At 41.7% G+C, this 16,367-nt stretch overlaps 1 protein-coding gene across 1 annotated transcript in view; it reads left to right on the top strand.

Moving 5' to 3' along the window:
- Nucleotides 1-16,367, top strand: part of LOC138296726 (cysteine-rich venom protein-like) — a 249,427-nt gene that overhangs the window by 27,873 nt on the left and 205,187 nt on the right. Inside the window, exon 2 of the mRNA XM_069236128.1 lies at nucleotides 4,157-4,221. Coding sequence (XP_069092229.1) covers nucleotides 4,157-4,221 — 65 coding nt within the window. The remainder of the gene's footprint in view (nucleotides 1-4,156; nucleotides 4,222-16,367) is intronic.

Here is a 16,367-nt window from a genome sequence, read left to right as displayed (position 1 = left end):
TCACCAGTAAGAAGTCACACAAAAGTCAGTCTTTGTCCTCTCTCAGGCAGAAACAGCTACTGCAGGCCAACCTAGCAAAGCACAGTCACGGGCAAAGGGGCAGTACTCCTCCTCCAGCTTCTCCAGCGCTTCTTCTTGGCAGAGGTTCCTCTTGGTTTCAGAATTAATCTGATTGTCAGGGGTTTTGGGTGCTCTTCTTACACCCCTTTCTGCCTTTGAAGTAGGCCTATTCAAAGGAAAGTCTCTGTTGTTTTCAAGATTCTGCCTTGCCCAGGCCAGGCCCCAGACACACCGGGGGTTGGAGAATGCATTGTGTGAGGGCAGGCACAGCCCTTTCAGGTGTAAGTGACCACTCCTCCTTTCCCCTCAACCCAGATGGCCCATCAGGATATGCAGGCTACACCCCTGATCCCTTTGTGTCATTGTCTAAAGGAGAGGTGCAAGCAGCCGAGCTGTCAAACTAACCCAGACATGGAATCCATAAACAAGCAGAGCCACAGAATGGTTTAAGCAAGAAAATGGCTACTTTCTAACAGTGGTATTTTTGAATTGAGAGTTCAGAGACCCCAAACTCCACATGTCTATCTGCTCCCCAAGGGAATCTAAACTTTAATCCAATTTAAAGGCAGCCCCCATGTAAACCTATGACAGAGATAGGCCTTGCAACACTGAAAACTGAATTTGGCAGTATTTCACTGTCAGGACATGTCAAACACAAACGTATATGTCCCACCCTTACCATTCACTGCACCCTGCCCATTGAGCTACCTAGTGCCTACCTAAGGGGTGCCTTACATGTATCAAAAGGGAAGGTTTAGGCCTGGCAAGTGGGTATACTTGCCAAGTGGAATTGGCAGCTTAAAACTGCACTCACAGACACTGCAGTGGCATGTCTCAGCCATGTTTACAGGGCTACTAATGTGGGTGGCACAACCAGTGCTGCAGGCCCACTAGTAGCATTTGATTTACAGGCCCTGGGCACATCTAGTACACTTTACTAGGTGCTTACTGGTAAATCAAATATGCCAATCATGGATAGCCAATGTACACATAAAATGTATACAAGGAACAATTACACTTTAGCACTGGTCAGCAGTGGTAAAATTGTCCAGAGCAAACAAAACAATAAAACAGAGTCAGGCACACAGAAACAACCTGGGAAGTAGAGGCAAAAAGTTAGGGGAGACCATGCCAATGATGCCAAGTCTAAAAATCCATTATTGCATCAACTTCCTGCGTAGGGTTCATACGAACATGAAAATCATCTATTAAGGTTATTAGGCACATATTTATGAAAAATGACACACAACTGTGTTAAAGCAGTTGTGTGTCATTTTCCTTACAGCGAGCTAACGCCATTCCTTAAAGCCATCCGGGTGCCATATTTATGTAATGACACACAATGGTGCTAACGAATGGCTAACGCAAAAAAAAAAAAAAATGCTGGCCTGGTGAGGATGGCGTTAGGGGGAATGGCGCTAGTGGATCAGAAATTACATTAGGCTGGTTAGCAGCAAAATTCATGCCGCTAATCAGCCTAGCAGCATTTTTTGACACACAACCAGCCCAAAAATGACTCCTGTCTAAGTATCAACAGAAGTCATGCCCACCACCCCAGTGCCCTCCACAGGAAACCAGTGTCCCCTGGGCAAGCCCAATATACCCAGTGCCAGACAGGGGTCGCATGTAAGGGGCCCCCATGGCACAACACACACATACACATACACTTACCTGGGATGGGCTCCCTCCTCCTGTAGTATCCCTGTGGATTGGGTGGTGGTGTTACTGGGGCTTGGAGTGGGCATCTTTGTGCCCATTCCATTGTGTTTCACCATGGAAATGTACCTACCTGCACTCTATTGCCTGGTTATGTACTTGGCTTTCAGTAAATTATATACATTGATCACTATTATGGCTTCAAGATGTAAAGACTTTGTCTTCAGCGTTATGTGACATGCTTGAATCCAACCACGTTCAGTATTTAGCTGTTTATGGTTTTGTGCTAAGTTGTAAAAATCAAGGTAATTAGACCTCCCAGTGGAGGCCCTGTACCCCATTGCCTTGCATGAGAATACATTTGTGAGAAAACTTTGAACCCCAGTATGTCACCAGGAAAAAAGGTCTGTTGGAGGAAAGTGCTAAACTTTTTATCTAGCATGTCATCAAATCCTTCAGATTTAAACAGTTGAGATAGGCCATAAACATTTCGTGAATGACCTTCACATTGTCCAGTGACCATTCATCCTAGTCTCCAACACTCAGGCCCTCATCCTGACCTTGGCGGGCGGCGGAGGCCACCCGCCAAAGTCCCGCCGTCAGGTTACCGTTCCGCGGTAATTCTGACATTCCCGCTGGGCTGGCGGGCGGCCGCCTTCAGGCCGCCCGCCAGCCCAGCGGGAAAGAGGCTTCCACGATGAAGCCGGCTCGGAATCGAGCCGGCGGAGTGGAAGCTGTGCGACGGGTGCAGTTGCACCCGTCGCGTATTTCTCTGTCTGCACAGCAGACAGTGAAATACATTTAGGGGCCCTCTTACGGGGGCCCCTGCAGTGCCCATGCCAGTGCAGGCATGGGCACTGCAGGGGCCCCCAGAGGCCCCGCGACCCCCCCTACCGCCATCCGGTTCCCGGCGGGCGGACCGCCGGGAACTGGATGGCGGTAGGGGGGGTCGGAATCCCCTCGGCGGCGCAGCAAGCTGCGCCGCCTTGGAGGATTCCAAGGGGCAGCGGAAAATCGGCGGGAGACCGCCGGTTTTCCTGCACTGACCGCGGCCAAAGCGCCGCGGTCAGAATGCCCTGCGGGGCACCGCCGGTCTGTCGGCGGTGCTCCCGCCGACCCTGGCCCCGGCGGTCTAAGACCGCCGGGGTTAGAATCACCCCCTCAGTCTTTAATTACCCACATCCAGGCTTGGGCTCAAACAGTCAAATCCAGTTTTGGTTGATATGACTGAGTCCTCCCTTACCTCATGTAATTAGCATTAGCATCAATTTCCCAACCTTACCCCTGGTGATATTGCATTGCCCTAACACCAGCCTTAAGGGACTGTTAAATTTGACTAGCTATTCGCCCTGCATGATTACTTAGAAAAGGGTTTTCTTTGCTTCTTGTCATCTAGGTGTCTGCATTTAACCTATTTCACAGGCCTGCAAGCTCTTTTTCTCAGTTCTGGAGGACTTTTTTACCACCCAGGAAAGCAGCTCAACTCTTGTTACCTCTTTTCCTTCCATGGTATAAACAATTACCTCTTGAAGTGATCAGCATTCCTTAAACGCCCCCCAGCATGCGTTATCTATTTAAAGGTGTCAGTTTTCTGGGCTTTTTCCTTGTTTTCATGATGTCAAAGTGTAGTACCTGACTTTTCTCAATGTTCAGATCTTTATACTTTCTGAAATCACCCTACTTACTATTCTATGTTTTACAATGGTTTCTTTCTTATTCGGATGTCATTACCTAACCCCTCAGATTTGTGATTTTGAATTTGCTATAATCCTTGGACCCACCTTTTTATTACAGCGTTGGATACTAAGGGTACATTATATATGTGTCTTGGTGATGCCCTACCTTAATATTGCTACAGAACTCCTGTGCTTACCTTGTTTGTCCCATCCCAGGTCTACCTGATTTGACTTCTTTGACATCACCTTCACCTTTTCCCCTTTCCTCTCCTATTCACTAGTTCTACTGGGAAGTGCTGTCTTTTCAAGAGAAGAGTCTGACTGCCTTGCATCTAAACCTAGTCAAGCATTGTAAATGTCTGTAATTCAGGAGATTATTCTATCTTTATTACAAGCATTGGTTTCTAGAGATATATACCCCTTGGTTCATCACTTGAGGTTCCCTCCCTGGTTCTCCCCTTGATCACCTGGATCATGGGGCATAAAGGGGGTTGGAATGGGTCTTACCAGAGAGGGCAGGCATCTGCTAAACAGGTTTTAGCTCATGCTCTATTGATCTTAATAAACTACTATTTCTAAAAAATACCATGTAGAGTTGTTTTTTGTAAGAGGAGTATCACATCCAAGATAAATAATGAGCAAATATCAATAACCTCCAAAGTGTGATTTGTTGTCTTCTTTAGCAAACATGGCTATTGTGTTGTCATAGGCATTGCATACGGCTATGACCAGCAAACAGCTGACATTATACTTTTCCTTTTCAGAAACGGCTGCACTGGCATTGGGGACTGTCCTTCTGGCTTTTGTTATGCCACAATGCACTGGGCAGGTATGGATTTAAATTTTCAAAATGAAAACAAAGTTACAATGGACATCTCTGTAAGAATACTTTCAGAACAAAAAAGAATTTAAAAAATAAAGGACCAGAAAGATTCTGTGTATGTGTGCCACAGAATCAAAGATAACATTCTCTTAAAGTTTGTCTCATGTAAAACGTACCATGAATGGCAAGTATATCAAATATCAATGTTTAAACCATTTTTTTTTTTAAGTTGATTTTGCCATATTTAAATTCCCATTCTGCTATGCACATCATTTGCACCATAAACACTAATAACTGGTGCTGTTTCATGTGTTCTGTGGTGAATTAAGTCTGGCCTCATCTAAACATCTTTTACCACCTTGTTATGAAAATAGGATTCATTTCTATTGCCTTCTATTCTATTGGATTTGTAGAGTGCCTGGCTACACAAAGGCTTCTCAGTGCTTAGAACAACCAGCACAACCTGCACCGTATCTGCAAACAAGATCCAAAAAGAACAACTAGTTCACAAACAGCCATGTTTTTAAAGATTGTCTAAAAGTGGATTCACAGTCTATTTGCGCAAGGAGTTTCCTTAGCTTGGGGGTCAGTAATCCAAGCGAACGGCCTTCCCATTTTACTTCGAGGACTTTTTGGCATTGTCATGAAGAGAAGGTTTCTGGCAACGTCTGGCAATGTGTGACAAAAATACTTATGCATATTTGTTGTGCTGTATTTTGTTGTGGTGGTGATGTATTCTGTTGTTTTGTATGCTGCAGTTTTTTTGGGCTGTATTTTTGCAATGTGATTTTCTTTGCAACTGGGGAACCCGGTTCAATCTCGACCTCGGCTCAATATCCTGGGATTCTGGGAAATCCATCTAATCTTCCTAGGGCCACAGAAATTTATCATGATATGGTTTTCTTGTAAAGTGCTCTAATCCTCTTGAGCCAGCTTTGTGCTGAATAGATCTGCAAAAAAAGATAAATAAAATCAAACACATTTAAATGAAACATAGGTTTCCCACAAAAACAACATTCATGTTTAAGGTTGAAAAAATATTCTTAAACCAGGAAAAGTGTACAAAGTGATTATTATCATTAAAAATAATTATTGCCCATTAAACCAATTTGGCATTGGTATTCCTTCTAAAGCCAACACTACAACATTGTGAGTTGCATTCTATGTGGAGGCTTGGATGAGCTTACTTATGGCATTCCTGTTAGAAGTTCTTGATCTTCTTTTTCATTAGAGTATTTTTTTAATACTTCTAACAAAGCATTTTACCACAAAACAAGCAGCAATCTTTACATATGCTACATATAAGACATGTCATGCAGTTCACAACATATAGAGGCACCCATCATTCTGCAGTGGTTTGGTTGGCTTCACTATGTGGAAGATCATGTGAGAGGGTGGATGAGATGGAAATCTCTACTCAGACACAATATCAGCATTCTAGATTGTGGTGCTGTCCTCTTTATGTGGGTATAAATTATGTTCTTTTGCAGCCATGTTTTACCTCTTTAGTAAGAACTGACCCTTTTTTCTATCACCTGGTGGTTATTACTTAGGAATCCTTTTCTGCCCCCTTGAGGGAAGGCTCTAAGATTCTCCTCCTTCATATGCAGCCTATCTGCTATATTTATGACTGAATAAAGATTTCCATGAGGAATGGCAGCAACTAATACTTCTCAGTCTAGTTCAGCAGTGGGGTCTCGATGCACTATGTTTTGCGCTCCAAGGAAATACTTTGCTGTCCTCTTCATGGTCAGCACCCAAATGTTCAGTCACAAATCAAAGTCTTTAGAAGAAAGCCATACAGCATCCCCTCCACCAAAGTCCCTAGACCAGTTTCAGCCTATTATCTCACATCCTACTGCATCCACAGCTTTCACAACAATGAATGAATACAACTATTGCCTAAAGATGATACTTCCTCTTCACGTTTTAAATAGTGGATCCAACTCAAGTGTGGGCTGACTTATTCATGGTGCTGGGGTTCCAGAGATCCTCATTGTCCAAGGAAAAATTATGCTAAGTGAATGTTTTTTGCAAATGTGTTTAGATAACCTTGTTATTCCACTTAGATATAGGATATTTTGGTGAAAAGGAAGAAAAATCTTTTCATATGTATATATCCTTTCAGACAAGTGGTGGTGTTAGGCAATGTGCATTACTCATTTTAAGAAATCAAAATGTCTCTGCTTAAAGTTTGTAATTACCCTTTAAAAGTTAAGAAACAAAGGGCCATATGTATGAACACATTTTCCCATAGACACAGAATGGGTAAAACCCTTTGGTACATCTCGCCCAAAGCTACTACAAATGTAGAGGTGAATGAGAAACTATAGACTTAGTAGACTTAATCTGAGAATATTTAGCAGCATAAGCCCAGCTATTTCCAGACAGAATAGAGCCTACCCTACCTCGAGGGTTTACTTGCTGTCCTAGCTAGGCTTCATTTGATTTCTTCAATTTTTCATAAGCTGCATATCCAACGCATTTTCATCTCACTAACTTAGACATGTAACAGTCTCCAAATTGCAGTTCAAAACTCATCAGTTCTTCAACACCCTTTCTCCGCCCCTTGTAGAGAGAAATCCCCAAATATGACTAAGGCAGCACACCCACTATAATAAAATGTTTAAGCCAGATATCCTGTAGTAAGGTGCTCTTCTGGATAACAATAAGTCATTGGGTTTCACTCTGTAACAGTCTTACCCTACAATTTCAAAGTTATGCCATGCGTGCATTACCATTTTAGTTTGTTATGGCGTATCAGGCAGTTTACTACTCCTGAATAAAACGTTAAGATATCAGTACAAGTTCTCTCTAACCTGGACTATAGTAACTCACTCCTCAAAGGGTTACCTAAAGTTCATGTCTCACTCCTTAGGGCTCACTTTGTATACGGTTGTATGGATTTTGACCAAATTACACCAGTTCTCATAATGATCCAAGGACTCAAATTTAAGCTAGAATTTGAAAAGTCTTGTATCAACCACAAAGTCATGCAAATGTCTACGCCTACTTAAATGGCTAAAAAAATTTACCTTTTAATAGCAATTGTGCTTGCACTGTTCATGCTCTCTTCTCCTCAAGCCTCCAACCTTGAGCAGCCTATGACTCAATCATTTTCTGAGAAAGTGAGGACAATCTGGAATTAATTTTCAACAAATTTAAGCACCACTCCATGCCATGTCTTGTAACATTGAAGAAGAAGCAAAGGTATTTTACTATGCTGTAGACTAATCATCAGTTTTTAATCACCTACTGCCTTTGTGCCTCATGCCTAACTCTTATCATTGCTCCTACTCACTGATGCCTTAGTTACCCTAGTTTTTATCCTACCACATTTAACTGGTTCTTATTTTTTCACTTTTTGATTTGATTACTTTTTTTGTTTTAATAAGTTATCTTTCCTTCATTGATGTAAACTGAACATTGTTTCTTTTATTGGTTTGATTTATGAGTGATCAACATGTTTACTGTACCCAACAGGCCATATTTTTATTTCTTTGGTTTTGAATTAAACTTTGTAATGTATTAACTTCATTGTAAAGTACCCCAAAGTCCAAAGGTGATCTGTGTGCTACAGACAACCACACAAATCATAAATACTTTGCACCTCATTGAGAGCATGGCATGTAATCCTCTGTCCTACCCTGATAGAAAGGTTGCGTTTAGATACTTCCACTGACAGAAAAGCAGGTGTATTGGAACACCTGTTGAGCTCAGCTGCTTTAATATCATGCATATTCATGATGCCCACACCATACCCGGTTCTAGCATTAGTAATAGTTAGAGTTTCCCTATCAATGTTGACTAATCCCAATAGACCTGTTTTACAAAACAAAAGAAAGTAAGTCAAATATGAAATTTGCACTTTACAATTAGAAGTACTTAGAATAGTTATATGTGTTTAATGAAGGGTTATATTATATTTGCCATTTTTCTTTACAGACTCAAAACCTGTAGAGGCAATAAAAACTGTTTTGTTTTTCTCCTGTCCAAGGCGTTGATTGTACCCATCTATGCTGATCACGTCCCAAGGCTGATTAAAATATCTAAAACCCTAGCATAGTTCTTGTGGAAAGAGCCCCAAACTAATCTAAGAGACATTAACAAATCCTTTATTGAGCTGTATTCTAAATGTTTTCCACCACAAGTAGACTGCCCTTATTCTCTTGCGCTTCTCTCCTGTATTGCTTGTCCTCTTACTCAACCACATTACGTTTCACTTTTTCTATTTCACATTGATCATGTAGAGGTACAAAGCACCACATTCTGAAGATGTTTAGAAAACATGGTTGAGCTGACAAATAACTTCTCCAGTCTATTTGCAATCACCAAACCTCCCACCATTAATAAAAATTAGCAAATTGCAGATCAAATATTTCTTATGTTACATTATGTTATGTTAGATGAGGTTACGTTACGATATGTTATGAAATGTTATGTTTATGTTACTTTTATTCATCAATCCCATACAGCGAGACTTCTTAGTTCTATAGGATAACACAACAGGTATTAAAAATCAAAATTTGAAAACATCTAGAAAGTATTACTGAATACAATCTAAGGTTTTTAGTTTTGTACCTAAGGAAAGTAAAGAAGGAAACCTATATTTTTTTTGTCAGCTTGTTCCATCCTTTAGCTGTAGAAATCACAAAGTCCCTGTTAATGCATGAAACCATTTTTGTCCCAAGGAGAGCCAACAAACAGATGACCACAATGATCTTTTAATTGTGTGAATGAATTAGAGTGCATGTTACAACAGAGTGATTGCCAATTATTTAAAGACGAATCTTATCCTAATATGAAGCCAGTGAATGCGTTTCTGGATGGGACTGGTGTGATCTCATCATATTGACCAAGTTACAAGACTAACAGCAGCATTCTGCACCACCTCATGACATTGTAAGAGTTTATCTTGGAGGCCTAGGCAGCAAGAACTACCGTAATCTAGGCAAGTCTGTGTGAAAATGATTGCCACAGTAATACAATTATTTGCTGCACTATAGGGAAGAATTTTCATCAGATCCTTTGTTTTACAGAAATAGAACTTGTGTCTCTTGAGAACTGGGTCTCGAGGACAGATCAGAGTAAATATGGATCCCAAAATTATGTTTAACCTTAGTTGGTGGGTAAAGATGTAAGTTTGGGCCGGCGGGCCCGGGTACGCTGATGATTTCTGGAAAGTAAGTGAGAACTACTTTGTCAATAACATTTTTAGGATTGAGCGGCTCATTTTTATCAGAATTGGGTTTTAGAAAGTGTGAAACTATCCAATTTCATCCAAACTTTAAAGTGGTGTTAAGATAGCTCCTAATATCTATGGTAGTTAAAGGAGATTCTCTAGTAGAGACCAGTTCGAAGATCAATTGTTTATTGTCTGAATATGTGTACAATTACACCCCCATGGAATACAGGGTGCAGACAACAGGGAACATGTATGCATTAAACGGAAGAGGGGAGAACACTGATCTCTGGGACACAATGTCCTTGAAAGATATTTGCTCTTATTAAAAAGGAGTCCGAAAAATGGTCTGGGAATTTTTCAGAGCCATATTATGGTGGCAGATGGCCTGCATTTCTGAAAAGAACACCAAAAGTGTTAAGATGTTAGGAGAGTTACACTTTGGTCAAGGTTACAAGGACCTCTGGAACAGCAATTGGCGGTCAAGCCTCACTCCATCAGAAGCTACCCAGCAGGATCCAGGGATGGTCCAGTTGGGACTGGTCAGCGGGGAAATTCAGGAAAAGGGCTATGAGCAGCTAGTTGTCTACCTGTAGATTAACAGGTGTTCAGCCATCTGACCTTCAGGTTTCACTTCTTTGTCCTTGGTAAAAGTAGGACCAGGTCCAGCCGTGCAGTCCTTCTTCTGTCTTCCACACTTTCAGTAGTGTGATGAAGAGGGTTCCCCATTTATGTCTGACACTAGCATGTGGGTAGGGTGACTCCTGGCTCCTCCCTAACCAATAGGGAAGAAGGTCCTGGGGATAACCCTAATAGGTTTATTTGTGGCCTAGAGCAAACAATCCCACAGTACCCCTCACTTCCTAAACATACATTGACGTGATCTTAATACTTCTGTGCAGTGCTCCTGTAAACACCCCAGATGTATGGCCAGATAAATGAGCAATGTCTGCCCTGTGGTCCCTTCAAAACAATTCTGGGAGGAGCTCCTATCCCACAGGGATTGGTGTATACCTGGCTGGGGGACCAAAAGAGGGGGCATGCCTAGACATCAGCTGCATTGCCCATGACATGGTAGGCCTTTTTTAAGTTAATCAAGTTCCTGGGCACAGTTCATATGGTGATCCAGCCAGAGGAACAGAGTATCTCCAACACCCAAAGCCTTTGTCCTGCTCTGGGAGCAGTTTTCACACCTCATCAAGGGGGGGATTCAGCTACAAGGTGACAGTGAGAGCTCATGCAAATTGTAATTCAGGGGCTTTCTAAAAATACTTATTCTAAAATATGTATTACAATTCTGACTTTATTAGTGAATTAGGCATGTAGTAAATATTTTAAAAAATTCAAGAATGAATTGTTTAACTGGTGATAGCATTTTTAAAGTTAGTATTGTATCCCAATGCTTTCTTTGATAGCAGCTAACAGTGCTACACTGAAAATAGCTTAGTGGCCTTTTCACAGTAAGGACTTGTTTCAAATTAAATATTTGCATGTCTAACTAAATAACATTCACCTTATCTGCTGGGCCATATAGATTGCTTAGGAGTGACTTCTAAATACTTAAAAGGAAGGATTACGCTTGTTAACATGGGTTATTTTGATAGTTTAAATTTAAAGTTTTAAAACTACACAGCTAAAATCGTAGGCTTGCAGATATGCTTGCACTGTCACTGCGGTGGCTTGCACAATGTCTCCTGGGTGCATTAGCAGCATTCAACATGTATGGGCACTACAGTAAATAGGACATATCAACTAGGAGTAGAGAACATTTTGCTATGTTTTTTTTCCCCAGGGCACATGAACTGGGCACTGGACAACAGTATACCAGTGTGCGAAGTCCAAAAAACAGTAACAAAACTGAGCAAAAACTAGGGGGTAACCACAGAAAAGGGGCAATTCCCTACACGTTTCCCATCTTTAGGCAGTCTGAGATTGCGCCTTGTGTGAATGAGGTGTTGAATATGTTTATCCATATGGGTCTGATGAGGCTACTAAGATCCTCAACTGAGGGTTAGAGAAAGGGTCTGATGTGTATTGTTGGATTCATGTCTGATAGAACTTTGGTGGGATAATTCTTTTTGGGGGGGTTGAATCCTTTCCACTTTGCGTTGTTTTTCAGAGGCAGGGGTTAGAAATGAGTAGCTTTTTCCTGGGAAGGTATTGGTCCCATAGGTGGTGTGTTAAGATTAAGATTGTAGTTGGAAATTGGGTTCCTGATTGAGGGGGGTGAAACCCTACTCAAGCAGCAATCACAACTGTTGTCAGGGTACAACACAAGCAAAGCCCAAATTAACCTGTGCTTAATCTATTGGCATCTTGGCTTGAAAGCAGTCAGGTTTAACTTAGAGACAATGTGTGAATTATTTATTCATGACTTCAAATAGTAATAAAGTGGTTCATTGTTAGTCACATAGGCTGTCGTGGCTGCAGCATGAAGTGAAGCTCTTGTACTGCTGGTCATCGCTAGCGGTCACTGTAGCGCAAAGAGCAGGTCTCATTAGAGGTTCAAGTTGGCAGTGATAGTGGACAACGGAGATATTCAACCAAGCAACACAAGAAGACTCCCACACCAATTGAGGATGACAGGGTAGAAGATAATAAATTATTTGAGATAAAAATGACAAAAGTTCAATTAGTAGAACCGGAAAAATGCAATGTGAAAGTCTGAAGTGAAAATAGTGCTTAAAAGCACAAAGCGCCAGCTATGGTTTTCAGGTTATGTCAGAGCACAAAGTCACAAGTTCAGGCCCAATTTGATGGTGAATGGGCTGACTAAAGCCCCCTGGACAAAGTATCTTAAATGCTGGTTTACAGAGTGTTGCGCAAACCCACATCAAGGATGTGTCATGCAACAATCGTCCCGAGGAAGCTGTGAGGCAGCGATGTGGAGTCCTTTTTAATGTTTTTGGGCACTGTCAATAAGGGGCTTGTGATACAAATGTCAGTGTTGAAAATGCGTCACCAGGGGTGAATTGAAGAAAATGTGGCCTGCGATGAGATGTTCAGCATCAGGGATGCACTGTGCTGCAGAAGTTCTGAAGCGGAGCTGCAAGGAAATGTCTTGTGCTGCATTGATAATGCCCATAACACCACAGCAAGGCTGGAAGGACACCTTCAGCCCTACTTCCAAAGGTCCAGGACTGGGGTGCCACTACTGTGGGACAATAATCACACATGCACAGTCCAATTGCTGGGATGAATGTGGTTAAAAGCTTTTTTGTACTTGAGGCTCTGATCAGGATGCCAGCCAACTAGCCCTTGGAATCACTCTGGTGGTCCTGGGTTGAAGATGCAGGATCCGCTCTTCTCACACAGGCACCAGGGCAGCAGAGTAACCATCCTTCTTGCAGAGCAGCACATCAGTCCTTCTGAGTCTTCTGCAGGTCCAGGAGTGTACTGAAGAGTTTATCCAATATTTATACCAGCCTACTTTGAAGTAGAAGAAGGTTCTAGAGGTTTGCACACCCTGCAACAATCTTTTATAATAAGCATGTATTGATTATTTTGCTTCCTCGGCTGTCCTGTCTATTCTGTGCCAGTCAATGTTTTGGGGTGAAATTCTTGTTATCACTTTATAGTAGTATTTCATCACCTCAGGAGAAGGTGGAATCGGATCTCTCTCTGGTTCCATTGTTGGCCAATCTACGCTCCTTTTGCACTCAATCCATACGTCTTCTGGAACCCTGTCTCTAATAGATTGTTCAAATCCTTCCATAGACATTTTGCAAGTTTCACAAACTTGTTTGTCTACTGGTACCATTCTACTGGTTTCTCTCTCAACCTGGGATAATCATTAGTAAAGGAGAAAATATTACTTCTGCTACAAGGGACATAACAAAATTCCCCCTAAGTATCTCTCTCATTGGTAAAATCTTTACCGGGTCCTCGATCTGCTGCACATTCGCAGTAAGATTCACAGAATCCCTTTTCCTTTTATCTCTCTTCTTTACCCATCTGCCTTCCCATTTTTCCAATGCTCCCCATGTCTGGACACTTTGAAGTAACTCCCTAAGCTGTGCCTTCATGCCTGCAGATTTCATGTGTTCAAAGTCTTTTGGGTCAAAATCTAACCTGTAACTCCTCTTCAAGTGTTTTGTTTTCTCTATTTCTATTCTGTATTTCTCTGCTTAGTCTGCTTGCTTTTGATGCACATATCTCGCTTCCCTTGTAATTTCTGGGCACCAGTATCTCAACTCAGCTTCAGTATAGGATTTGAGTCTGTTCACACCCATAGTTCCTTCAATAAGCTCAACCGCTTCCATCCCAATTCTAGTATACTTCAAGTACTCCTCTTCTCCAGGAACACTCTGCAGGGTATTCAGCTTATCTAACCACTCAGTCAATTGTTGGGCAGTCAAACCTTGCAATTAAACGCTTTTGGGCTAAGTATTTGGCAACTGCTGTACAACTAAGTTTGGAGACTGCAGTGTCAGTAACTTCAGGCGATGACTGATGTTTGACATGGTTCCAGCATTCGGACGAACTCCGAATCGACTAAGGTCTAACAATGATCCCGTTCCATCAAAGGTCTGTCCCACATGAGAGACCATTCGAGTATTCTCATTGAGTCCTCTACTCAGTGAATTCTGACTCAGGACCCCATGTCCACTTGTACTGTTACTTCCCTGGGCAAACAAGGGTATGAGTGGACCAGTGGTGAAGGGTACAGACACAGCGTCTGGCATGGTCTAACATTCGTGTTCTGAGGGTGCATAATTCCAGTGTTCTGACTCATCAGTATGGACATATCTGTTTGTGTCCCTGTTATTGGAGTGTACTTTGGCATTGCTTCTGGCTGCACTTGAGGCAGTAAGAGTGGAGTTGGCTCTGTCTGAACCAATGTCGGTTTCAGGAAAACCTGTCCTGTTGGAATTATCAAGTTTGTGGCAGTTTCCACAATGGGCACATCAGGGTAAATTCTCGGGATGTTTGGCTGTAGCATTGGATTTTAAGCTACCGAAGTAGTAGGTAGGTTAAGACTGTTCTGCATTGGGCTCTGTGTCATGCTAAGATTAATCTGCACTGGGCTCATCATCATGTTAACCGGAGTCGGTGCCGAAGGGTTTATACTAGCTCTCTTCTACTACATATGGTGAGGGACGATTTCTCAGTAACCGTAAAATGAACTCATCATCATCTGATTCTTCCTCAAGTGTAAAATATATCCTAGACTCTTTATCTCTGCTCCCTACTCTGAGAGGGGCTTCTGTTTATCTTTCTGGTAGCTTTCCTTTCTTCTCTCTCACTGTCCTGTGTAATTGCAGGAAACAACCTAATTCCATGTAAAGTCTTGATTCTCCAAAATTTCTGACCCCTGTCCCATCTAGCCTCTGCTAGTGTCTTTTCTGCCTTTCTCCTCTCAAATTTCTGTTGCTGTTGATGTCTGCCTACTAATTCCCAGACTGCTAATGCCTCGAATTATGCTGGTCTCGGAGTAGGTTTCAAATCATATAGCACCCTCCTTAAATTCTCTAAGCTCCTCAAATTAAATGTTCCATGGCCAAGAAACGCTAAACTCCCATCTTTTGCTGTCACTTTGTACCATTGTTTCAGCCAAAGACATGGGGCAGCACCCTTTTCTTCAATTACAATGTAAGCTGGTGTACCTCCTGGCGGTGCAATATTCCCTGTACTTGTAATATAAGTATCTCCCCTTAAGGCACTCTTTAAAGCTTTGAAAAATGTCATTTCTGCATTTATGTGAACTTACATCAAATCAGGAAGTGGCTTTCAATCCCAGAATCCTTTTCACCAACCTGTTTACTACAGGTCAGGTAACAGAATCGCTTCAAAAACCTTATGGATTTTTCACTGACAGCCTTTTAATCTAGCAGCTACTCCTTTCTCAGTTTCCCTGATTCTCAAGAAAAATTTGACCCACAAATGTTACTCTCAACTGATCAGTGGGTCTGACCTGGTGCACATAGAACTTGCCAGATCTCAGTCAAAAATTGTTTCACTTCCTTTGACTCACACTCCAACTTGTCGACCTTGCCCGATTGACCTACTAAACCAGACAAATTACAAAAAAACAAGTATCTCATACAATTTTCAATATACTCTGGAGTCTTAGACCTCGCAGGGGGCATATACCAACAACCACGTGGACAGTTTTGAGCACAAAGCGCAACACACATGTGAAGTTTGATGTCTTCCCTACTCTCACACTGCAGAGTACGCAAACGCCTTTAACAACTTATTCTGGAGTAAGCAAACTTCCTAAACCCTCACAAACATCACATTTCACCTGTGATTTGCACAAGCTGTGCAAGCGCAAAACGTATTTCATTCACACTCTCATTAGAACGCCGAGAATATTCTCAAATAATCATTGAAAAGCTCCAAGGTCCTAGGAAAGTCATTCTAAGTTCTTAGGGATACATTTTCTCTCCACTTTGTTTCATCAAATCTGAAAATCCAAACTTTCTGCAAAGTGCTTTCACTTTAGGGAACTAACCCTGTACCGGGCCTTTATGATGGGCTCTTAAGCAGACTAACCATCATACTCTGCTACCATCTCTGTTAGCGCATCTAACCTTATTTGGTTTCTTATCATTAGATTATAAGGGGATGGGTTAGAGGTTCGATAGATCTTTTGACTGCGCTTAGAGTAGTTCCCACCATAAGTTCCCAGTTCCAAAAACATATCAATAGCAATACCAATAAATAACATCAATAATCTTGGGAGTCAATCATTTCCACGCACCATGACCCCTTGTCCATGAATAACCACACCTTTATGTGAAAGTTAGAATGTTTATTACCCTATAATAACAATGCTAATATCACATAACTTAGTCTCAAAATCAAATGATAAACATACAGAAACAATACTGGTTGACCAAATCTCCGAAAGAATCATAATTTAATCAAAGCTTGGACCACTACACATTCTAAAGTTACAGTACAAATCAATAGAAAGAATAACTGTGCAACCGAAATGACATACATTTAGATTCAGCAAAGAAAA

This window comes from Pleurodeles waltl, chromosome 5 (genome assembly GCF_031143425.1).
Source record: "Pleurodeles waltl isolate 20211129_DDA chromosome 5, aPleWal1.hap1.20221129, whole genome shotgun sequence".
Classification (NCBI taxonomy): Eukaryota; Metazoa; Chordata; class Amphibia; order Caudata; family Salamandridae; genus Pleurodeles; species Pleurodeles waltl.
This window is presented reverse-complemented; position numbering and strand designations above follow the sequence as displayed.